Genomic DNA, 24,855 nt, shown 5'->3' with positions numbered 1-24,855 from the left:
ATGGAACCCAAAATTGTATTGAGCACTGTGGGTATGAGCTACCACTGTGCAGTAGAGATATCTTATCAGCTGGGACTCCCTCCAGCAGTATTAAAAAATCCAATTAGTTACTCTAACCTATCTGCTTCCACGCAGCACTATTGCTTTCGAGAACTAATGAGTACTGCTCCCAGATCTCACTCCTACGTGTGCCCAGCTCAGTCTGTATTGACATTGGTTATTTACTACCCTAGTTGTCATTGCCATGTGCTTGTCTACACTGAATGCTATTTGTCATTCAACAGCCCATCTTCACAATCTACCATGATTCCTTTGTATTTGGCCTACCTGTCCTCTCCTGTTTGATATCGCCCAGCAGAGTGCCATATGTAAATAGCAACTTCAAGTGGTTCTCTGATCACAGGACCATAGAATCCCTACAGTGCAGAAGGAGGCCATTCGGCCCATCGAGCCTGCACCGATAACAATCCTACCCAGACACCCGTAACCCCATGCATTTACCCTGCTAATCCTCGAAACTAAGGGGTAATTTAGCATGGTCAATCAACCTAACCCACACATCTTTGGACTCTGGGAGGGAACTGGAGCAACCGGAGGAAACCCACGCAGACACGGGGAGAACGTGCAAACTCCACACAGCCAGGGACCCGAGGCTGAAATTGAATCTGGGTCCCTGGTGCTGTGAGGCAGCAGTGCTAAGTATGATGTGAAGCAGACATAGTGCTGTCGGCAAGGAGTTCCAGGATTTTTACCCAGTGACAGTGAAGGAATAACAATATATTTCCAAGTCAATATGGTGAGTGGCTAGGAGAGGAACATCTAGGTAGTGGTGTTCCCATGTGTCTGTCAACCTTGCACTTCTTGGTAGTAGTGGTCGTGGGCTTGGATGTACTGTCTAAGGAACCTTGGTAAGTTCCTACAGTGCATTTTGTAGATGGTACACACTGCTGCCATTATGCTTCAGTGATGGAGGGAGTTGTGTTTGTTAATGGGGTACCAATCAAGAGAACTGCTTTGTCCTGGATAGTGTCAAGTTTCTTGAGTGTTATTGGAGCTGCACTCATCCAAGTATATGTAAAATGTTCTATCACACTCCTGACTTGTACCTTGTAGATAGTGGAAAGACTTTAGGGAGTCACAAGATGCGCTACTTGCCACAGGATTCCTAGCCTCTGACCTGTTCTTGTCCCCACAGTATTTATATAGTTGGTCCAGTTCAGTCTCTGGACAATGGTAACCCCTCGTTATCAAGAGAAACTCACAGGTACCATCTGACCCCCATTTGACATTTGCAACTATTTTCAGCTTCTAGATATTTTATTGAAAGTGAAAATAAAATTCTTTAAACTGATTTTATTTTCCATTTTTATATTACTTTGTATTGTGGTACCATAAGCGGCTCAGCTGTATAGGAAAGGAGGAAGACAGGAAGGGCAATAGTGACAGGGATTCGTTAGTTAGGGGAATATACAGGTGTTTCTGTGGTCATAGACATAACTCCAGGATAGTATGTTGCCTCCCTGGTGTCTGGGTCAAGGATGTCACAGAGTGGCTGCAGGACATTCTTCTGGGGAGGCTGAACACCCAAGGTTGTGGTCCACGTTGGTACTAACGACTTAGGTAGGAAGGGGGAGGGGTTCTTCAATCAGATTTTAGGAAGCTAGGCAGAAAATTAGCATGCAGGATCTCAAACGTAATCATCTCTGGATAATTCTGAGTGCCACATGAAAGTGAGGACAAAAGTAAGAGGATAAGGCAGATGAATGTGTGGCTGGAAAAGTGGTGCAGGAGGAAGGGCTTTAGATTCCTGGGACACTGGGATTGGCTCTGGGGAGACACATGTACAAGCCAGACAGGTTGCACCCAAACATAGCTGGGACTGTGTTCTTGTTTGAATGTTTTGCCAGTGTTGTCTGGAGGACAACACTGGCAAATTAACTCAGCAGGCATGTGGGAACCAAGAGGAAATATTAGAGAGAAACACCAGGATGCACAAAATACCGAGGGGGACAGAAAGCACTACTATAAAGAATGTTAAGTTAATAGGTGAGGTCAGAGTAAGGGAGACACTAATGACATCTAAATTAGAGTTACAGGACATGTATGTGAATGCATGAAATATCGTGAATAAGATTGGAGAGTTACAGGCACAGATGACATGTGGAAATATGATGTTGCAGTGATAACAGAGACCTGGCTCAACGAAGGGCAAGACTGGGTGTTAAACATTCCTAAGGACCAGGTGTTCAGAAAAGATAGAAAAGCAATGAACGGGTTAACGAATTTGGTTAGGGAAAGCATTGCAATGCTGGAAAAATAAAGGGGAGGGGGCAATTCACTGGCGACCCCGCAGCGTGTTCCTCAGTCATCTGGTCCCGTAGCTGTCAATGGGATTTCCCACTGAATTCACCCCAAGCCGCAGGAAACACACAGTGGGCATGTGCCATCAGTGGGACCAGAAGATCCCACTGGCACAAACAGCTGGAGAATTCAAGCCAGGATGTCCCAGAGAATTCAAGGACAGAATCAATTTGGCTATAAGGAACAAAAAGGGTGCAATTACATTGCTTGATGTAGTCTATGGAGCACCAACTAGAGAGAAGGATGTAGAAGAAAAAATCTTCAGGAGATTACAGAGAGATGCAAACATTATGGAGTAGTTTTAATGGGGCACTACAATTACCCAAAGACTGGACAGTGGCAGAGAGGGGCAAAAGTTCCTGGATTGTCTTCAGCAAAATTTTCTACAGCATTATGTGTGCAGTCCAACAAAAAATAATGCATTGTTGAACCTGGTTCATGGTGGGTCAAGTAAATCAAGTGTCAGTAGGGGGGACACTTAGGAGACAGTGATCACTGTATTGTAAAGTTTAGGATGTTGATAGAAAAGAAAAAAAGACAATTCAGAGTGAAGATAATTAATTGAAGGAGAGCCAACTTCAGTGGGACAAGAATGGAGCTGGGCCAGTTAGACTGGAACAAAAGGTTTGTGGGAAAAACTGTAGCTGAACAATGGACTACTTTCAAAACAGAAATAATCCAGATGCAGTCATGGTATATTTCCTTAAAAGAGAAAGGAAAGGCAGGCAAACAAACCCAGAACTCCCTGGCTGAAAAAGGAAATAGAAATTAAGATAAGGAAGAAAAAGTGCGTTTATGGCAGGTGTCAGGTAGAAAATACAGTTGAAAACCAAGAGGAATACAGAAGGTTCAGAGGGAGGTGAGAAAGATCATTAGAGAAGCAAAGACAGGTTAGGATAAAAGACTGGCAGCCAACATAAAGAGGAATCTCAGTCTTCTATAGGCATATAAATAGTAAAAGGGTGGCAGGAGGAGGAGTAAAACAGATTAGGGACCTAAAAGAGAATTTACACAATGGAGGCAGGGGACATAGCTGAGGTATTAAATTAATCCATCTTTACCAAGGAAGTAGATGCTACTCAGTGCATGGTGACAGATGAGGAAATTCTGTCCCTTGAAGGATTCAAAATTGATAAGGAGTAAGTGTTGAATAGACTATCAGTACTGAAAGTTGACAAGGTACTGGGACCGGATGAGTAACATCCAATCACATTGAAACAAGTGAGAATGCAAACTGCAGGGGGTGCTGCCCATAATCTTAAAGTTTTCTCGACACTCAGGGAAGGTGCCAGAACACTGGAGAATTGCATATGTTATGCCCTTGTTCAAAAATGGTTGTAAAGATAGCAAGAGTTTTAACAACACCAGGTTAAAGTCCAACAGGCTTATTTGGTAGCAAATGCCATTAGCTTTTCATTAGCTACCAAATAAACCCGTTGGACTTTAACCTGGTGTTGTTAAAACTCTTACTGTGTTTACCCCAGTACAACGCCGGCATCTCCACATCATGTAAAGATAGCTACAGCAATTACAGGCCAGTCAGTTCAACATCAGTGGAGTGCCAGCTTTTAGAAACAATTATTTGGAAGCCAGCTGGAATTTTTCACTAAAAGAGCACGAGAGGGAGTTAAAAAAGAGCGTGAGAGGAGCCGGGACTTAAAACAGCACGAGAGAAGTCGGGAGTTCAAAAAGAGTGCGAGTGGAGCTGGAAATTCAAAAAGAGCACAAAAGGAGCCAGGAGTTAGAAGAAAGCACAAGAGGAGCAGGGAGTTTAAAAGGAGCGTGAGAGGAGCCATGAGTTCAAAAAGAGCGTGACAACAGGTGGGAGTTCACAAAGGGTGCGAGAGGGGGCACGGGCTCATAAATAGCGGGAGTGGAACCGAGTAATTAAAAAGAGCGCAATAGATGATGACAGAGCTCGGACTGGGAAGGGAACCCAAGGTTCAAAAGAGCCGTAAGGCCTAATCCACTTCGAAGTAAATCGCTGGTAGTAAAGGGACAAATGGTGGCATAGGAGGTGATGTCACAGTTCAGAAAGTGACGTGCGACCAACAGGTGCAGGTGATGGTGAGTAAGTCTTGGTGGGTATCTTCAAACTATATTACATTGTAAGTTATTGTTTATGCAAGGGAAGGGACTTATTTGATTTATTTTAGAAAATAAAAGTCATGGCAGGAGAGCTCAAAGCCATGGTTTGCTCCTCCTACACTATGAGGGAAGCCGGGCACATTTTCAGTACCCGGGACGAGCATGTGTGGGGAACTGTGTCCAGCTGGAGCTCCTGGAAGCTCAGGTTTCAGAGCTGGAACAGCAGCTGGGAACACTGTGGAGCATCCGTGAGTCTGAGAGCATTGTGGATAGCATGTTTAGAGAAGTGGTCACACTGCAACTGAAAGGACTTGAGGAAGGAAGGGAATGGGTGACCACCAGACAGTCCAAGGGTTTCCTGGGGTCCCACTCGCAAATTGGTATTCCATTTTGGAGGCTGATGAGGGCATTCCTCCAGGGAGTGCAGACAGGACCAAGCATCCGGCACCACAAGCAGTCTGTCGGTACTGGAGGGGAGGAACAGAGGGGAACAAATAGGTGCTACTGTGGCCATCAACATGACTCCAGGATAGTGTGTTGCCTCCCTGATGTCAGAGTCTGGAATGTCACTGAACGGCTGCAGGACGTTTTGAGGGGGGAGGGTGATAAGACAGTGGTCATGGCACATGTTGGTACCAATGACATAGGTAGAAAGAGGGATAAGGTCTTGCATCAAGAATTCAGGGAGTTCGGCAGTAGGCTAAAAAGCAGGATCTCTTGCGTTGTAATCTCTGGATTACTACCAGTGCCACATGCTAGCAAGCACAGAAATAGGAGAATAGTGCAGATGAATGCGTGGCTTAAGAGTTGGTGCAGGAGACAGGGGTTTAGATTCCTGGATCACTGAGACCATTGCTGGGGAAGATGGAACCTGTACAAGTGAGACGATCTACATCTGCACCAGAGCAAGACTAACATCCTTGCAGGCAGGTTTGCTAATACTTTTGGGAGGAGTTTGATCTATTCAGCAGGGGGACGGGACATAATTCATAATTGACTTAGCGGTAGGAGACAGAGGGTGGTGACAATTGGCTGCTTTGGTGACTGGAGGCCAGTGAGCAGTGGCGTTCACACAGGGATCCGTGCTGGGCCCCCTATTGTTCATAATTTATATAAATGACATGGATGACTACGTGGGAGGTACGATCAGTAAGTTTGCAATGACACAAAGATTGGCCGGGTGGTTAACAGTGAGATTGAGTGTCTTGGGTTACGGGAAGATATAGACGAGATGGTCAAATGGGTGGAAAAGTGGCAGGTGGAATTTAACTTTGAAAAGTATGAGGTGATGCATTTTGGAAGGAGTAATTTGACAAGGAAGTATACTATGAAAGGTCTGACACTGGGAAGTTCCGAAGAGCAAAAGGACCTTGGCGTGTTTGTCCATTGATTTTTGAAGGCGGAAAGGCAGGTTAATAGGGTGGTGAAAAAGGCACATGACACACTTGTCTTTATCAGTCGGGATATAGATTACAAAAGCAGAGAGGTCATGATGGAGTTGTATAGAACTTTGGTGAGGCCACAGCTGGAGTGCTGTGTGCAGTTCTGATTGCCACATTATAGGAAGGATGTGAACACACTGGAGGGGGTGCAGAGGAGATTTACCAGGATGCTGCCTGGGATGGAACATTTAAGTTATGAACAGAGGTTTGTTCGGCTTGGGTTGTTTTCGTTGGAGCAGAGAAGACGTGATTGAGGTGTTCAAGATTATGAGGGGCATGAACAGGGTGGATAGGGAGCAGCTGTTTCCCTTAGTTGAAGGGTCAGTTACGAGGGGACACAAGTTAAAACTGAAAGGTGGGAGGTTTAGGGGTGATTTAAGGAAAAACCTTTTTACTCAGAGAGTGGTGACGGTCTGGAATGCACTGCCTGGGAGGGTGGTGGACGCAGGATGCCTCACATCCTTTAAAAAGTACCTGGATGAGTACTTGGCACGCCATAACATTCAAGGCTATGGGCCAAGTGCTGGCAAGTGGGATTAGGTGGGCAGGTCAGGGCATTACATGCGTCGGTGCAGACTTGATGTCTGAAGGGCCTCTTCTGCACTGTAGTATTCTGTGACATAGACTGTTAGCAGAATAAAGACACAGCATAATACAGTAAAACAATCAAGTCAGAGGGAACACAGCTGTATTAAGTTTCAAGGGAGTAAGGCTACTTTAATACTAGGTGTATTACAGACAAAACGGATAGGTTAAGGGCAAAGATTGACATGTAGAATTGTGATATAGTAACCAACACAGAGACATGGTTGTGGAAGGGGCAGGATTGGCAGCTCAACATTCCAGGATATAGAATATTCAGGTGAGACAAAGCAGGGAGTAAAAAAGGAGGGGGCATTGCATTGTTAGTTGAGGAGTCAGTTACTGCATTAAGGAGAGATGATATCATGGAGGGGACATCAAATGAAGCTTTGTGGTAGAGCTTAGTAATAAAATAAAAGGGCCAGCCACATTACTAAGTGTATTATAGACCCCCAGACAGTCAAAGGGAAATTCAGGAGCAAATAAGTGCACAATTCATGGAGGTGTGTAAAAACAATAAAAATAGGGTAATTAGGTGATTTCAACTTTCCCAACATTAATTGAGATAGAGGTAGTGTTAAGGGCTTGGATGGAGTGGATTTCTTGAATTGTGTGTAGGAGAAATTTTCACATCAATATGTCAATATGTATTCAGGATACGATGAGAAGGAAAAGAGAGGCGTTTAGCAGGTACAGAAAGAGCAAATCAGCGAAGGCATTAGTGGAGTACAGAAAGTGGAGGGTGGATCTTAAGAAAGCAATTAGGAGAGCAAAGTGGGGATATGAGAAAGCTCTGGCTGGTACAAGTAGGGATAATCCCAAGATATTCTACAAGTATATCCATGGGAAGACGGAAACCAGGGGAAGAACAGGGCCCATCAAAGACCAAGGGAACAATCTATGGATGGATCCAAAGGACACTGTTAGAGTATTAAACAAATACTTCATATCTGTCTTCACCCAAGAGAATGATAATAAAGGTATGGAACTCAGGGAGAGACACTACGAAGTTCTTGAACAAATTGACATAGGGAGTGACAAGGCATTGGAGGTGTTGTCAAGCTTAAAAATGGACACATCTCCAGCTCTGGAAGAATTGTGTCCCAGGGTGCTGTGGGAAGCAAGGGAGGAGATTGCAGGGGCTCTAACCCAAATTTTTAATTCCTCTCTGGCGAACTGGAGAACAGCTAATGTGGTTCCAGCCAGGGAACTACAGACCAGTGAGCCTCATGTCAATGGTAGGGAAACTTTTGGAGAAAATTCTGAAAGAGGGAATGTATCTCCACTTGGAGAAGCAAGGGTTAATCAGAGAAAGTCAGCATGGCTTTGTCAGGCGGAGGTTATGCCTAACAAGTCTGACAATCTTTTGAGGAGGTGACCAGGTTTGTAGATGAGGGTGGTGCAGTTGATGAAGTTTATACGGATTTCAGCAAAGCCTTTGATATAGTTCCACGTGATGTGGAGATGCCGGTGTTGGACTAGGGTAGGCACAGTAAGAAGTCTCACAACACCAGGTTAAAGTCCAATAGGTTTATTTGATAGCACGAGCTTTCGGAGCGCTGCCCCTTCATCAGATGAGTGGAGAGTTGGGTTCACAAACAGGGCATATATAGACACAGACTCAATTACAAGATAATGGTTGGAATGCGAGTTTTAACAGGTAATCAAGTCTTTACAGGTGCAGACAATGTACCTGTAACCCTCTCTCCGCTCACATTGTCTGCACCTGTAAAGACTTGATTACCTGTTAAGACTCGCATTCCAACCATTATCTTGTAATTGAGTCTGTGTCTATATATGCCCTGTTTGTGAACCCAATTCTCCACTCACCTGATGAAGGGGCAGCGCTCCAAAAGCCCGTGCTATCAAACAAACCTGTTGGACTTTAACCTGGTGTTGTGAAACTTCTTATAGTTCCACATGGGATACTTATAAAATGGCAAATGCACATGGGATATGGGGGAATTTGATAAGGTGGATTCAAAATTGTCTTAGTTGTAGGAGACAGAGGGTGATGACAGAAGGCTGCTTCAATGACTGGAAGCCAGTGTCCAGTGGCATTCCAAAGGAATCTTGCCAGGTCTCTTATTACTCGTCATTTATATAAACGACATAGATGATTAAGTGAGATTGGTAAGTTTTCAGATGACATAAAGATTGGCCGGGTGGTTAACAGTGAGGTTGAGTGTCTTGGGCCACAGGAAGATATAGACAGGATGGTCAAATGGGCAGATAAGTGGCAGATGGAATTTAACCCTGAAAAGTGTGAGGTGATACACTTTGGAAGAAGTAATTTGACAAGGAATAATTAAATGAATGGCACGGCACTAAGAAGTTCTGAGGAACAAAGGGACCTTGACTTGTACGGCCACAGATCTCTGAAGGCGGAAGGGCATGTTAGTGGGATGGTGAAACATGCATATGGGACACTTATCTTTATCAATCAAGGCATAGATTAAAAAAGCAGGGAGGTCATGTTGGAGCTGTATAGCACTTTGGTGAGGCCACAGCTGGAGTGCTGTGTACAGTTCTGGTCACCACATTATAGGAAGGGGGTGCAGAGGAGATTAACCACGATGTTGCCCAGGATAGAACATTTACATAGAAACATAGAAACATAGAAACCCTACAGTGCAGAAGGAGGCCATTCGGCCCATCGAGTCTGCACCGACCACAATCCCACCCAGGCCCTACCCCCCACATATTTTACCCACTAATCCCTCTAACCTACGCATCTCAGGACTCTAAGGGACAATTTTTTTTTTAACCTGGCCAATCAACCTAACCTGCACATCTTTGGACTGTGGGAGGAAACCGGAGCACCCGGAGGAAACCCACGCAGACACGAGGAGAATGTGCAAACTCCACACAGACAGTGACCCGAGCCGGGGATCGAACCCAGGACCCTGGAGCTGTGAAGCAGCAGTGCTAACCACTGTGCTACCGTGCCACCCCTTTAAGTTATGAAGAGAGGTTGGATAGACTTGGGTTGTTTTCATTGGAGCAAAGATTAAGGAGTGACCTGATCGAGGTGTACAAGGTCATGAGAGGCATGGACAGAGTGGATAGGGAGCAGCTTTCCTCTTACTTGAAGGGTCAGTCACGAGGGGACACAAGTTCAAAGTGAGAAACAGGTGGTTTAAGGGGGATGTGAGGAAAACTTTTTTACCCAGAGGATGGTCTGGAATGCACTGTCTAGGAGGGTGGTGGAGGTGGGTTGCCTAACATCTTTTAAAAAATACCTGAATGATCACTTGGCACGTTGTAACATTCAAGGCTATGGGTGAAGTGCTTGTAAATGGGATGAGGGTAAGTAGGTCACTTGCTTCTCACGTGTTGGTGCAAATTCAATGGGCTGAAGGGCCTCTTTTGCACTGTGAGGTTCTGTGATTCTGTAATGGGAAAATCATGTTTAACTAACTTGCTGGAGTTTTTTGACGAGGTAACAGAAAGGATCGATGAGGGTAATGCTGTTGATGTGATGTACTTGGGCTTTCAGAAGGCAGTCGATACAGTGCCACACACAGACTAGTGAGAAAAGTCATAGCCCACGGAATAAAAGGAATAGTAACAACGTGGATACAAAATTGGCTGAATGCTGGGCAGCAGAGAGTAATGATCAATGGATATTTTTCGGGCTGGTGTAAGGTTTGCAGTGGTGTTCCCCAGGGATTAGTATTGGGACCCTTGCTTTTCCTAATATAACGATCTAGATCTTGGTGTGAAGGGAACAATTTCAAAGTTTGGCACAAAACTTGAACTCATTGTAAACTGTGAAGAAGGCAATGCAGAACTTCAAAAGGAGATAAACAAGTTGGTGGAGTGGGCAGATAGGTGGCAGATAATGTTCAATGCAGAGAAGTGTGTACTGATGCATTTTAGTAGGTAAAACATGGAGAGACAGTATAAAATAAGGGGTAAGATTCTTAAATGGGTGCGGGAGCAGAGGCAACTGGGTGTATATGTGTATTGATCATTGAAGGTAGCATGATAAGTGGTTTGTTTTTATTACAGAATAAGGTGTAAGTGGCATATAGGAATTTATATACAGTGAAGCTCAGGAGGCTGATAAGGAGCTTGCACCTTATTTTGTAACAAACACAAGACACTTATCATGCCTAATAATACTGAACCACTAACACTACTGACTCCCATTCACTAATGCGGTGATATTAAAATTCTCATCTTTGTTACAAACCCATCCATGGTTTTGTGCTACAATTCATTTGCGTATTCTAATTTGGATCCTCCGCACTTCTTTCTTTGTTGAACTGTAGTCTTGCCCCAGTTGGCCTTCAGCCAATCCACTCTTGTAATTCCTCTAAACCATTCTATCTTGTTTTATATCTCCACCGTCAAAGCCCATCTTTCTTTAATCAGTGTTGCTTTTTCCCTTCCCATTCCTGGCTTATTTTATTAAAGAATAGGCTACATAAGAACACAATGTTCACATTTACGTTTTGAACATTTTTTCAGTGAAGAAGTTACTCCTATTTTGCAACCTCAATGGGCAATTTTACCTTTTTGTCAAATCTCTTGAAGCAAATGTCCCCTCCTTGTTCTTCGTCACGGGTTTTTCCTATAGTTGGTGAAGTTGTATTGTCACTGATGTCAGAATTCAGAGAATTCTGGATAGATGCCAGCTTTCCATTCCTGAAGATTATCTCCGACTGGAAAATATTGTCTGTAGTATCCATTTCAGGTGTAAGAAGCTTTGTAATGATATTGTCATTGTCATCAATTGAGGCACACCTATTTGTTTTAAAAACTTCCATTTTCTTTCTTCCATCATCATCTTTGTCAATGCTTGACGACTTTTCCTGCTGCACTGTTTCATTATGTTGTGTTCCAATAGTCCAGTGTGTTTCCAATATGCCCCTGGAACAGTCAGCTGTCATACTTGCATTGGAATCTTTACCTCTTTCAGAGTCCCAGTCAGAGTAAGTGCTAGATGAGCAACAATCCAAATGAGAGGATTCTGCCCTCTGTCGAGATACTCGAAAAGGCTTCACTGAATGGCCATCAATTTTCTTCTGTGGATCAAGGACAATAACCGCATCGGAGGCCATTTCTGTAGTTCAGAAGAAACAAAGTTTAACTTTTAAAAATATGTACAGTAATTAGCAAATTCTAATCCCATATCAAACAAGTACACATGACTGTAATACTGCCTCAACACTGCAACCACCAGGTCACCTCTGAAATAGTGCTTTCGGAAATGCATTTGAATGTGTATCGTCCTATTTCATTGGCAAGAAACCAGTATAACAGCCTATAAATCCCAATGTAAAGAGTAAGCAAAAATACAGCACAAGGCAGGCCTACTTCTGCAGGGCAAAAAAGAGATAAATATGCAAGTACAAGATCCATTTAATGAGACAGACATTAGAGCCGAGCCCAAATTGGGCAGCAAGTCAGCAGAGGAATTGTTCAGTATTTGATCTGTGGCAGCCTGAGAAATAAACAAAATTCAACATTGGGCCTCATCTGATGAGCTGCAGGCATCAAACAGTGATTCTGACAGAGCTTGGTGGCTGTAACTCGACAGATTCTGGCCTTTTCCAATGCCAAGCACTGATTAGATTCTGGGATAAGAAGGAGATGTAAACCAAAGAGGGGGCAGAAGGCCTGAGCTACTAGCAGCTGCAATGTTTTTGTGTCACCAGAATAAACTGCCCCTGCTCTTTCCAACTTCAAAAAGTGTAATTTTCTTGAAGGTTTTCATGGCAAGTTGGTTAAGAAGGTTAAGGCTCATGGGATACAAGGAGAGGTGGCTTGATGGGTAGAGAACTGGCTTGGCCACAGGAGACAGAGGGTAGCAGTCGAAGGGTCTTTTTCCGGCTGGAGGTCTGTGACCAGTGGTGTTCCGCAGGGCTCTGTACTGGGACCTCTGCTATTTGTGATATATATAAATGATTTGGAAGAAGGTGTAACTGGTGTTATCAGCAAGTTTGCGGATGACACGAAGATGGTTGGACTTGCGGATAGTGATGAACATTGTCGGACAGTACAGCAGGATATAGATAGGCTGGAAAATTGGGCGGAGAAATGGCAGATGGAATTTAATCCAGATAACTGCGAAGTGATGCATTTTGGAAGAACTAATGTAGGGGGGAGTTATATGGCAGAGCCATCAAGAGTATAGAAACACAGAGGGACCTAGGTGTGCAAGTCCACAAATCCTTGAAGGTGGCAGCACAGGTGGAGAAGGTGGTGAAGAAGGCATATGGTATGCTTGCCTTTATAGGACAGGGTACAGATTTTAAAAGCTGGAGTCTGATGTTGCAGCTGTATAGAAAGCTGGTTAGGCCACATTTGGAGTACTGCATCCAGTTCTGGTCGCCGCACTACTAGAAGGACGTGGAGGCTTTAGAGAGAGTGCAGAGAAGGTTTACCAGGATGTTGCCTGCTATGGAGGGTCTTAATTATGAGGAGAGATTGGGTAAACTGGGCTTGTTCTCCCTGGAAAGACGGAAAATGAGGGCAGACCTAATAGAGGTGTACAAAATTATGAAGGGTATAGATAGGGTGAACAGTGGGAAGCTTTTTCCCAGGTCAGAGGTGACGATCACGAGGGGTCACGGGCTCAAGGTGAGAGGGGCGAGGTATAACTCAGATATCAGAGGGACTTTTTTTACACAGAGTGGGGCCTGGAATGCGCTGCCAAGTAGGGTGGTGGAGGCAGACACGCTGGCATCGTTTAAGACTTACCTGGATTGTCACATGAGCAGTCTGGGAATGGAGGGATACAAACGAATGGTCTAGTTGGACCAATGAGCGGCACAGGCTTGGAGGGCCGAAGGGCCTGTTTCCTGTGCTGTACTGTTCTTTGTTCTTTGTTTTGAACAGCTCTATTTTACACGGTGCCGATTTGTCTGAGCACCAGACAGCTCACATGCTGAGAATGCAAGCTAATGATTTTAACTAGGGATGTGTTTGCTTTGATCGGAGTTAATGCATTTTTGTTTATTTGATTTTTCCCCCGGGATTTCAGAGTACAGTTTTGATTAGGTTGGTTGACTGAGACAGTCATGTGCTTAAGGGGAGGAGTTAAGCATACAAGGAAAAGTGGGCAGTTACTGCAGGTTCTGAAAGAAGCAAGAATGTCTCTGTTTCTCTCTCTCTCTCTTTGAAGGTTGCTGCTTGGGGCCTGTTTTCCCCAGAGGTGTTCCAGAGGCTTGAGGACCGGCAGTACCAGTACAAGCAAGTAAGTCTGTGTGTTGCTAACTGATTTTAAAGAGTGTTTTAAGTCTACAAGAAGAATATTGCTTGAATTGGAACTGATAGAGATGAATTAACAATTAAGAATTGTATCTGGTCATGTTTAAGCATTTCAATTGGTTAAGCTAATTTATTTGTTACAGTTAAGCTGTACTGTTAAATAAAGTTTGTATTGATAAAAGCTTCTTAGTATGTCAATAGAATCAAACCTGGAGTGAAACACCTTATCCTCTCACACTAATGCCAAAATACAAAAAAAACTGTTGGGGTCTAATCAGGCTTCATAACATATTTTGAGGTTTCTGATCTAGTACCTTAACACCTCCCAGTAGTCCCTTCAAATATCACTGGTTAGGCTATTCAAACCTGCTACAAGTGGCAGAGCTTGCATGACACACTGTGCGTGAACATTTTCTCATCCAAGATTCATCACCTGATCCATTACGACAACGTCTTTATTTTCTATTCCTCATACTCTGTTTGGCCTTCGCTGTTTGTCCACCATCCTGAGCATTCAGTTAATTCTTACACTTTCCCGTAGACTTTACTGCCCATCTCACTACTGTTGCATCCTTCCAGCTGTCTGATCCTTCTAGGCAACATGATAGCCAGGATCCCATTTTAAGCAGCTGACCTCTGGACAAATTAGTCCCTTCCTTTTTATCATAATCAGATGTTCTACTTATATGCAACTCCTGATCCATTATATCATCCTTCTGGCTCTGCCGCACAAAATATGAGTATGCAATATACATGATGCTTCATCGTCTTCCAACACATTGTTAGTATTCACAAATCCAGAATTCATTCCAATGACCCATGAAGAATGGGACTTTATGGTTTGATTCCCATGTTGAATAATCACGGTTTTCCCTTCATGTCCAAAGACTTTTCCTTGGCCTTTCCATTCCCTTTGCCCTTCTCTCATAAAAAAATCACCTGAAATAAATTCTGCCTCAAACGTCATATGCATTATCACAATGATCTCCTAATTAGTTCTGAAACCTCTGCCTGATAAAAGCTTTGTTGCCTGCATGCAAGGCATTCAAATACGCAAAAAGAAAAGAGCTAATAGTAGTTCCTCAAGAGCAGGGGGATCATCCATCAGTACCGAAGGCAATTTCGGATTTCTTCCGTACACCACCTGGTACAGGCTATACCACCCAATCATTTGTATTGCCCGTGCCAACATTGTTTCAAATTTGCAATCCAGTTGTTAGGCCAGTATTGTATGTGACATGTTGTCCATCACTACATGATTTTTCTCATATAACATTGTTAAACAGACACTCAGCTGCAGTATGCATAACTATGATATTCATATTTTCACCATTCACAAATTCCCCTCAATTATCTGTCAAGAATTTTGTTGGTGTTGTTACGACCGGGATGAGAGCAATATGTAATTGATCTTGCCTCACTACTCCACAGGTTGCACCATTGGTTTAAAAGTTGAATTCACTCACCAAAATGAATAGATGGCTGAAAGATTGGTGTAGGAGAAGTGGATGTTGGCTTGCGGGGCATTAGCATTAGAATTGAGGAAAGTAGGGATTGTACCATTGTGACAGTCTGTACTTGAAGCGTGCTGGGACCAGTGTTCTAACAAACCATGGATTTAGGAAAATACAGTAAGAAGTTTAACAACACCAGGTTAAAGTCCAACAGGTTTATTTGGTAGCAAAAGCCACACAAGCTTTCGAAGCTCTAAGCCCCTTCTTCAGGTGAGTGGGAATTCTGTTCACAAACAGAGTTTATAAAGACACAGACTCAATTTACATGAATACTGGTTGGAATGCGAATACTTACAACTAATCAAGTCTTTAAGAAACAAAACAATGGGAGTGGAGAGAGCATCAAGACAGGTTAAAAAGATGTGTATTGTCTCCAGACAAGACAGCCAGTGAAACTCTGCAGGTCCACGCAACTGTGGGCGTTACAAATAGTGTGACATGAACCCAATATCCCGGTTGAGGCCGTCCGCGTGTGTGCGGAACTTGGCTATCAGTTTCTGCTCAGCGACTCTGCGCTGTCGTGTGTCGCGAAGGCCGCCTTGGAGAACGCTTACCCGAATATCAGAGGCCGAATGCCCGTGACCGCTGAAGTGCTCCCCAACAGGAAGAGAACAGTCTTGCCTGGTGATTGTCGAGCGGTGTTCATTCATCCATTGTCGCAGCGTCTGCATAGTTTCCCCAATGTACCATGCCTCGGGACATCCTTTCTTGCAGCGTATCAGATAGACAACGTTGGCCGAGTTGCAAGAGTATGTACCGTGTACCTGTCACACTATTTGTAACGCCCACAGTTGCGTGGACCTGCAGAGTTTCACTGGCTGTCTTGTTTGGAGACAGTACACATCTTTTTAGCCTGTCTTGATGCTCTCTCCACTCCCATTGTTTTGTTTCTTAAAGACTTGATTAGTTGTAAGTATTCGCATTCCAACCAGTATTCATGTAAATTGAGTCTGTGTCTTTATAAACTCTGTTTGTGAACAGAATTCCCACTCACCTGAAGAAGGGGCTTAGAGCTTCGAAAGCTTGTGTGGCTTTTGCTACCAAATAAACCTGTTGGACTTTAACCTGGTGTTGTTAAACTTCTTACTGTGTTTACCCCAGTCCAACGCCGGCATCTCCACATTTAGGAAAATAGACAGGACTTTAAACTAAACAAGGGGGTTCAGGTTCAAGCTTTGGATGAAGTGGCAAATCAAGGGGTCAAGTCAAGGCAGGAGAGCCAAACGGTAATATAACAAATGGGGGGAAGTCAGAAAGAAGAAACTTAAGCATACACCAAAACTCGGGGTGAGATTTTCTCCAACATCAGCAAAGGCCGATGCTGGGTGGGAAAAGTAGCGTCGAGCCCACCGAGGGCAATGAGGGCTTTTTCCAGCATACAGTGTGACACTCTGAAGAAAACATTTGCAGGCACAGGTTCCATGTCATATCGCTGATGGGCAGTCACTGACTCTCATGCCCCGCCATCATCTCAGCACTTTAATGATCGGGGAGCCACATTTAATGCTGCTCCTACACGCAGCTAGCACACGTGCCGTTGAGAAGTCATGGCTGTGAAAGCTAAGAAACATACTGCCCCAAAATTTACCAATATCTCCCTGAAGTGCCCACTGGATGCAGTGGAGACCCGCAATGGACAAAGACCTGCGAGCAAGATCACCAATCCAGCATGGGAGGTGGTGTAAGCAGTGGTCAATCCTAATGCTTTGTAGAAGAGGAAAACCATCTAGCATTGCAAAGGGGTGAATGATCTCCTCTGTCTGCCAGGGTAAGTCATTTTTCTCATCACTTATCACACACACACTCATGGATCCATCACACATCCACAGGGATCTCACTCTTAATGTCAGCTCAACAGATATCATCACTAACTCTCTCATACACATTTTCATCTCACCTGTGAGTTGTGTCCTCATCACCTTGCTGGTCCTACTCACTATCTACACATGCCAGGCATCCTTATCATCTGCTCAGGCATGCATCCTGCTTACATTGTCTCCATCTGTCTTCATGCAGGGCAAGCTGGCTTACAACAAGAGGGAGAGATCCCAAACAGGTGGAAGAATGCCAGAACTCAAGTTCCTCACAAAATATGAGGAGAGAGCCAATCAGCTGACCTGTGGGGAGATGGACCATTCCTGTGCTGATGATGAAGTTGGCAGCATTGAACTAAGTGAGGATCCAAAACTATAACATCCATCAGACAACTATGCTGTGAGCAACGTCTCTGGTTTCTCAGGCCCCTGCCATCACTAATGAACTCTCCTTTCTTCCACAGACAAACAAGTGCTGCTTGGGTGGGCATAATTGCATGACTAGTTTGACTGCAGCATATCAAATTGAGTTCAAGCTAAACAGTCTCATCTGCAACAGGGTACTGATCATGTTTTTCCACTTCTTTTCTTGCCATTTTAAAAATCCTCCAGAAGCCACCTCCCGATTGAGTGGAATCGTCAGTCTGTGATGACTACCGCCCGACTTGGGGCTTTGATTACGGCATATAGACCCAATAATGATATGCTAATATATTACAATGAGATTCCTGACGTTGAATGGCAGGAACCATAGTGCATCACTAATGGGGAGAGGGAACAATTGCTTCCTGCTTTTATCCCAATGTGAGGTGAAACTTTGAACTTCTTGTGATATTTTCCGCTCTCGTTGATAAACCCACCCGACGTGAATAGGAGCAGAAAGTTCCAGTCTAGATGTTATAAAGATAACACAAAGACAAAGCTAAAGGCTTTATATCTGAATGCGCACAGCATTCATAACAAATTAAAGGAATTCATATTTACTTCAGTAGCGCATACTGAATATGATCTGATAGCCATTATGGAGATGTGACTGTAGAATGACAAGGATGGGGTCCTGAATAATGATGTGTAGATGACATTCAAGGAGAATAGGAAGCGAGAGGGGTAGCACTGTTAATCAAGGATGGCATTGGTGCTATGGTTAGAGATGACCTGGAGATCAGGATGTGGAATTGTTTGGGTGAAGATGTGAAATAGTAGGGGAAAGAAGTTGCGAGCGGGAGTGGTCTACAGGACCCCCCCTAATTGTATAATTGTAACCACAGGATAGGGCAAAATATACAAGAATAAATATTGGGGGCTTGTGATAAAAGGATGGCAATAATTGTAGGTGATTTTAATCTACAGAGACACTGGAAAATTCAGATTGGCAATAGCAGCCTGAATGAAGAGTTCATAGAATGCTTCTGAGATAGTTTCTTAGAATAGCACCAGAGAGCAGGTTATATTGGACTGGTATTGTGTAATGTGACAGAATTTATTAATGACTTCAGAGTAAAGGCATCCCTTGGTAGCAGCAACCACAATATGTTGAATTTTACATCCAGGTTGAAAGGGAGAAGAGTGGGTCTAAGACTAGTATTTAAAACTTAAATAAGAGCAACTGAGTGGGCATGAAAGCTGAGCTAGCTGAAGTGAACTGGGAGACTCGGTTAAGAATCAAAAGAGAAGCAGTGGCTGGCATTAAAGGAGATATTTCAGAATACCCAGAATAAATATATTCCTACTATAAAGAAATATTCTAAGGGAAGACACACTAGCCATGGTTAATTAAAGAAGTTAAGAGAAACGTCAAACTTCAGGAAAAAAAATATAACTGTGCAAAGATGAGTGGCAGGTCAGATGATGAATATAAAGAATGGCAAAGAATGACTAAAAGATTAAATCAGGAGAAATACATTAGATTATGAGAGAAAACAAGCTAGAAATTTAAAATCAGTATTTAAAAAAGAGTAAGAATCACAAGTTAAAAGAAGATAATAAGCAAAAGGCAGATCAAATGAACAATTTTTAAAAATCAGCCTTCATTATAGAAGATATATAGAAAAGATTCCACTAATAGCTGTGAAACAATTGATGGAAGGAAGAGAGGAGCTTGGTGAAATTACAAGCACTAGGGAAATGCTACTGAACAAATTGATGACAAGTCTCCAGATCCTAGGGTCTTAAAAGAGGTGGCTAATGAGATAGTAGATATGTTGGTGTTGATTTTCTAAAATTTGCTAGATTTTGGAAAGAATCCATCAGACTGGAAATTAGCGAATAGTACCCCTCTATTCAAGAAGAGAGGGAGGCAAGAAACAGGAAACTATAGACCAGTTGGTTTGATATCAATCGTGGGAAAGGTGTTAGAATTGATTTTTAAAGTGGCTATAACTGGGCACTGAGATAAACTCAAGGTAATTAGGAAGAGTCAGCATAATTTTGTGTAAGGGAAATCATGTTTCATCAGTTTCATGGAGTTCTTCCAAGGAGTGACTTGCGCTGCAGGCATACTGTACAGTAGATGTCAGAAGGCATTTGACAAAGTGCCACATCAAAGGTTATGAAAGAAAGTGAGAATTCATGGTGTATTAGCATAGATAGAAGATTGGTGGGCGAGCAGAAAACAGAGTATGCCAAAATGGGTCTTTTTTTGATTGGCAGGAAGTGATCAGTGGAGTCCCACAGGGGTCTCTGCTGGTTTCTCAACTTTTTATAATTGATATCAATGACTTATATGAGGGGAGTAAAGGCATGGTAGCTATACTGGACGATGACACAAAGATAAATATGTTGTGAAGCAGTCATAAGGAGGTTGCAAACAGATAGCTAGGTTCAATGAGTTGCTGAAAACCTGACAGATGGACTTTAATGTGAAAAAATGGGAAGTTGTTCACTTTGGTAGGAAAACTAAACGCTAGAATATTTCTTAAATGGAGAATTACTGAATAATTCTGAGGTGCAAAGGATCTAGGTATTCTAATACATAAACCACAAAATGTTAGAATCATATAATTCCTACAGTGCAGGAGGTTGTCATTTGGCCCATCGAGTCTTCAGCGACTCTTCGGCAGAGCATCTTATCCAGGTTTACCTCCCTGTACTATCCCCGTTACCCCATGCATTTATCCTGCTAATCCCCTAACCTACAAATCTTGAGACATTAAAGGGCAATTCAGCACAGCCAATCCACCTAACTTGCACATCTTTGGACTGAGAGAGGAATCCGGAGTACCCGGAGGAAACCCACGCAGACATGGGGGAGAATGTGCAAACTCCACAGTGACCCAAGGCTGGAATCGAACCTGGGTCCCTGGCGCTGTGAGGCAGCAGTGCTAACAACTATGCCACCATGCTGTCCGTGAAGCCTTTCTTGAGGCTTAGAATGCATGTATAGCAAGTAATTGAGGATAATGGAATACTGTCCTTTGTTATGACAGGAATTGAACAGAAAAGTAAGGATGTTATGTTTCAGTTTTAAAGGGCATTGTGGGCATTAGAGACCACATCTCTAATACTATGTATGACTTTGGTCTCCTTGTTCAAGGAAGGATGTAAATGCATTGGAGGTGGTCATGAGAAGGTTTACTACATTGATAACTGGAATGAGCAGGTTGTCTTATGAAGAAAAGTTGGACAGACTGGACTTGTTTCCACTGGAGTTTCAAAGAGTGAGGGGGACTTGACTAAAGCATACAAGAACTGTATGGTCTTGACAAGGTGAACATAGGAAGGATATTTCCTCTTCTGGGCTTATCTAGAACTAGGGAGCACTGTTTTAAAATTAGGAATTGCCCTTTTATGACAGAGATTAGGAGAATATTTTTCTCTCAGTGGGTTGCGCGACTTCAGAACTCTGCCTCAGAAGGAGATGCATGCAGGGTCATTGAATATTTTTAAAGTAGAGGTAGATAGATTTTTGTTAGCCAGGGAATCAAAGGTTTTTGGGGGTAGATGGGAATGTGGAATTTGAAGCACAAACAGGTCAAATGGTCTTATTCAATGGTGGAGCAGGCTCGAGGGACCAAATGTTCCTAATTCAGCTGTTTGTAAAATGGGCAATTATCTACCATTGCTACTGCTAGACTCAAAGTAGAAGTAAAGTTAACCAGGCCTCTTTCAATAAACTTGGAAAATTTGATTGGCGCAGTGGTTAGCACTGCTGCCACACAGCACCAGGGACCCGGGTTCAATTCACAGCTTGGGTCACTGTCAGTGCGGAGTATGCAGTCTCCCCGTGTCTGCGTTGGTTTCCTCTAGGTGCTCCGGTTTCCTCCTACAGTCTGAAAGACATGCTGGTTAGGTGCAGTGGCCATGCTAAATTCCCCCTCAGTGTACCCGAACAGGTGCTGGACTAGGGGACTTTCACAATAACTTTATTAAGCTTACTTGTGACAAATAAATAGACTTAACTTTTTAAAACAAGTTGCAAGAAATGGTTAACACACAATTGTAATCTGGAAGCATACCTATCCATCCCTTTTAAAGTTCCCCAGCATGTACACACATTATCAAAGGACAAACAGATAAGGGTCTCTGCAGAAATGGGTAGTGGAAGAGCAGGCTTTGAAAAGGATAAAATTTGCAGGGTTTCAATGCTGTCGATCTGGAGTTCCTCATGTACAGACAGATTGCTCGTCCCAGTAGAGACTTGGAGGTTCTCACCAATGGAGCTTTTGCATGGAGGAGAATGTGGCCAGATTAATCCTTCTTGTCTCAACCTCTCAGGTTTCCAAAAGACAGACAAGTTCCATTGAGATGAGGATTCCAAGCTGAACACTGTTAACCACTCTGTCTCAAGCAAGGTAAGGAGAATATGAACTGGGTAGCTTCTCACGTTTTCAGTTCAGTTCCAACCGAATTTAAAAAACAAGCTCAAAACTTAAAACTCATCTTTGTCATGTAATTTCCAGTAAATCACCACGCTTTGCCTTTCAACAATTTGTTCCCCCATTCGTTAAAATAATTGCAGTGTAAATAAGCATACAGTTTTTTTTATTCATTCGTGGGACATGGGCTTTGCGGCCTAGCCAGCATTTATTGCCCATCCTTAGTTGCCCTTGAGAAGGCGGTGGTGAGCTGCCTTCTTCAAACGCTGCAGTTCATGTTCTGTGGGCTGACCCACGATGCCATTAGGGAGGGACTTCCAGGATTTTGACCCAACGGCTGCGAAGGAAAGGCGAAATATTTCCAAGTCAGGATGGTGAGCAGCTTGGAGGGGAACTTGCAGGTGGTGGTCTTCCCATTTATCTGCTGCCCTTGTCCTTCTAGATGGAAGTGGTCATAGGTTTGGAAGGTGCTGTCTAAGGATCTTAGGTGAATTGCTGCAGTGCATCTTGTAGATAGTACACACTGCTGTTACTGAGCATCAGTGGTGGAGGGATTGAATGTTTGTAAATGTGATGCCAATCAAGCGGGCTGCTTTGTCCTGAATGGTGTCAAGCTTCTTCAGTGTTGTTGGAGCTGCACCCATCCAGTATCCAAATACTAGGGAGTATTCCATCACACCCCTGACTTGTGCCTTGTAGATGGTGGACAGGCTTTGTGGAGTCAGGAGGTGAGTTACTCGCTGCAGTATTCCTAGCCTCTGACCTGCTCTTGTAGCCACTGTGTTTATGTGGTGAGTCCAGTTGAGTTTCTGGTCAATGATAACACCAAAGATGTTAACAGTGGGGAATTCAGTGATGTTTACACCATTGAATGTCAAGGGCCGGTGGTTAGAGTGTCTCTTGGTGATGGTCATTGCCTGGCATTTGTGTGGCGTGCATGTTACTTACCATTTGTCAGCCCAAGCCTGGATATTGTCCAGATCTCGTGCATTTGAACATGTAGCGCTTCTGTATCTGAGGAGTCGCGAATGCTGCTGAACATTGTGCAATCATCGGTGAACATCCCCACTTCTGACCTTATGACGGAGGGAAGGTCATTGATGAAGCAGCTGAAGATTGTTGGGCTGAGGAAACAACCCTGAGGAACTCCTGCAGAGATATCCTGGAGCTGAGATGACTGACCCTCCACAACCATCTTTCTATGTACCAGGTAAGACTCTCCAACTAGCGAAGAGTTTGCCCCCTAATACCCATTGATTCCAGTTTCACTATGGCTCCTTGATGCAACACTCGGTTGAATGTGACTTTGATGTCAAGGGCAGTCACTCTCACCTCACCTCTGGAATTCAGCTCTTTTGTCCATGTTTGAACCAAGGCTGTAATGAAGTCAGGAGCTGAGTGAACCTGGCGAAACCCAAACTGGGCATCACTTAGCAGGTTATTGCTGAGCAGGTGCTACTTGATAGCACTGTTGATGACTCCTTCCATCACTTTACTGATGATCGAGAGTAGTCTGATTGGGCGGTAATTGGCCGGGTTGGATTTGTCCTGCTTTTTGTGTACAGGACAATTTTCCACATTGTTGGGTGATTGCCAGTGTTGTAAATGTACTGGAAGAGCTGGCTACGGGAACGGCAAGTTCTGGAGCACAAGTCTTCAGGACTATTGCCGGAATATTATTAGGGCCCATTGCCTTTACAGTATCCAGTGCCTCCAACTGTTTCTTGATATAATGTGGAGTGAATCAAATTGGCTGGAGTCTGGCATCCGAGATGCTGGGGACCACTGGAGGAGGCCGAGATGGATCATCCACTCGGCACTTCTGGCTGAAGATTGCTGCGAATACTTCAGCCTTATCTTTTGCACTGATGTGCTGGGCTCCTCCATCATTGGGGATGGGGATATTTGTGGAGCCTCCTCCTCCAGTGAATTGTTTAATTGTCCGTCACCATTCTCGACTGGATGTGGAAGGACTGCAGAACTTAGATCTGATCCGTTGGTTATGGGATCACTTAGCTCTGTCTATCACTTGCTGTTTGGCATGCAAGTAGTCCTGTTTGGTAGCTTCACCAGGTTGACACCTCATTTTTAGGTTTGCCTGGTGCTGCTCCTGGCATGCCCATCTGCACTCTCCATTGAACCAGGGTTGAACCCGTGGCTCAATAGTAATGTTTGAGTGAGGGATATGTCAGGCCATGAGGTTGCAGATTGTGCTGGAGTATAGTTCGCTGCTATTGATGGTTCACAGCGCTTCATGGATGCCCAGTTTTGAGTTGTTAGATTGGTTCGAAGTCTGTCCCATTTAGCACAGCGATAGTGCCGCACAACATGATGGAGGTTATTCTCCATATGAAGACGGAACTTCGTCTCCACAAGGACTGTGCGGTGGTCACTCTTAACGATACTGTCATGGACAGATGCATCTGCAGCCGGCAGATTGGTAAGGATGAAGTCAAGTATGTTATTTCCTCTTGTTGGTTCCTTCACCACCTGCTGCAGATCCAGCCTAGCAGTTATATCCTTTAGGACCCGACCAACTCGTTCAGTAATGCTGCTGCAGAGTCACTCTTGGTGGTGGACATTGAAATCGCCCACCCAGAGTATATTTTGAGCTCTTGCAACTCTCAGTGCTTCCTCCAAGTTGTTCAACATGGAGGAGTACTGATTCGTCAGCCGAAGGGAAACGGTACATGGTAACCAGTAAGAGGATTCCCTGCCCATGTTTAACCTGAAGCCATGAGACTTCATAGGGTCCGGAATTGATTTTAAGGACTCCCAGGGCAACTCCCTCCCGACTGTATACCATTGTGCCACCACCTCTGCTGGGTTTGTCCTGCCGGTGGGACAGGACATATCCAGGGATGGTAATGGTGGTGTCTGGGATGTTATTTGTAAGATATGATTCCATGAAAATGACGATGTCAGGCTGTTGCTTGACTAGTCTGTGAGACAGCCCTCCCAATTTTGGCACTAGCCCCCAGATGTTAGCAAGGAGGACTTTGCAGGGCTGTTTGTTTTG

At 43.9% G+C, this 24,855-nt stretch overlaps 1 protein-coding gene and 1 long non-coding RNA gene across 3 annotated transcripts in view; one reads left to right on the top strand and one right to left on the bottom strand.

The window, feature by feature from the left end:
* The window catches only part of LOC144502927 (uncharacterized), a 46,578-nt gene extending 29,235 nt beyond the window's left edge, over positions 1-17,343 (top strand). Inside the window, exons 2-3 of the long non-coding RNA XR_013499401.1 lie at positions 13,609-13,680; positions 17,225-17,343. This is a non-coding gene — a long non-coding RNA (uncharacterized LOC144502927). The remainder of the gene's footprint in view (positions 1-13,608; positions 13,681-17,224) is intronic.
* The window catches only part of smtnb (smoothelin b), a 347,775-nt gene that overhangs the window by 148,113 nt on the left and 174,807 nt on the right, over positions 1-24,855 (bottom strand). For both annotated transcript variants that reach the window (XM_078227351.1, XM_078227352.1), the window contains exon 7: positions 10,994-11,544. In XM_078227351.1, coding sequence (XP_078083477.1) covers positions 10,994-11,544 — 551 coding nt within the window. The remainder of the gene's footprint in view (positions 1-10,993; positions 11,545-24,855) is intronic.

The sequence above is a fragment of the Mustelus asterias genome, chromosome 13 (assembly GCF_964213995.1).
Source record: "Mustelus asterias chromosome 13, sMusAst1.hap1.1, whole genome shotgun sequence".
Lineage (NCBI taxonomy): Eukaryota > Metazoa > Chordata > Chondrichthyes > Carcharhiniformes > Triakidae > Mustelus > Mustelus asterias.
This window is presented reverse-complemented; position numbering and strand designations above follow the sequence as displayed.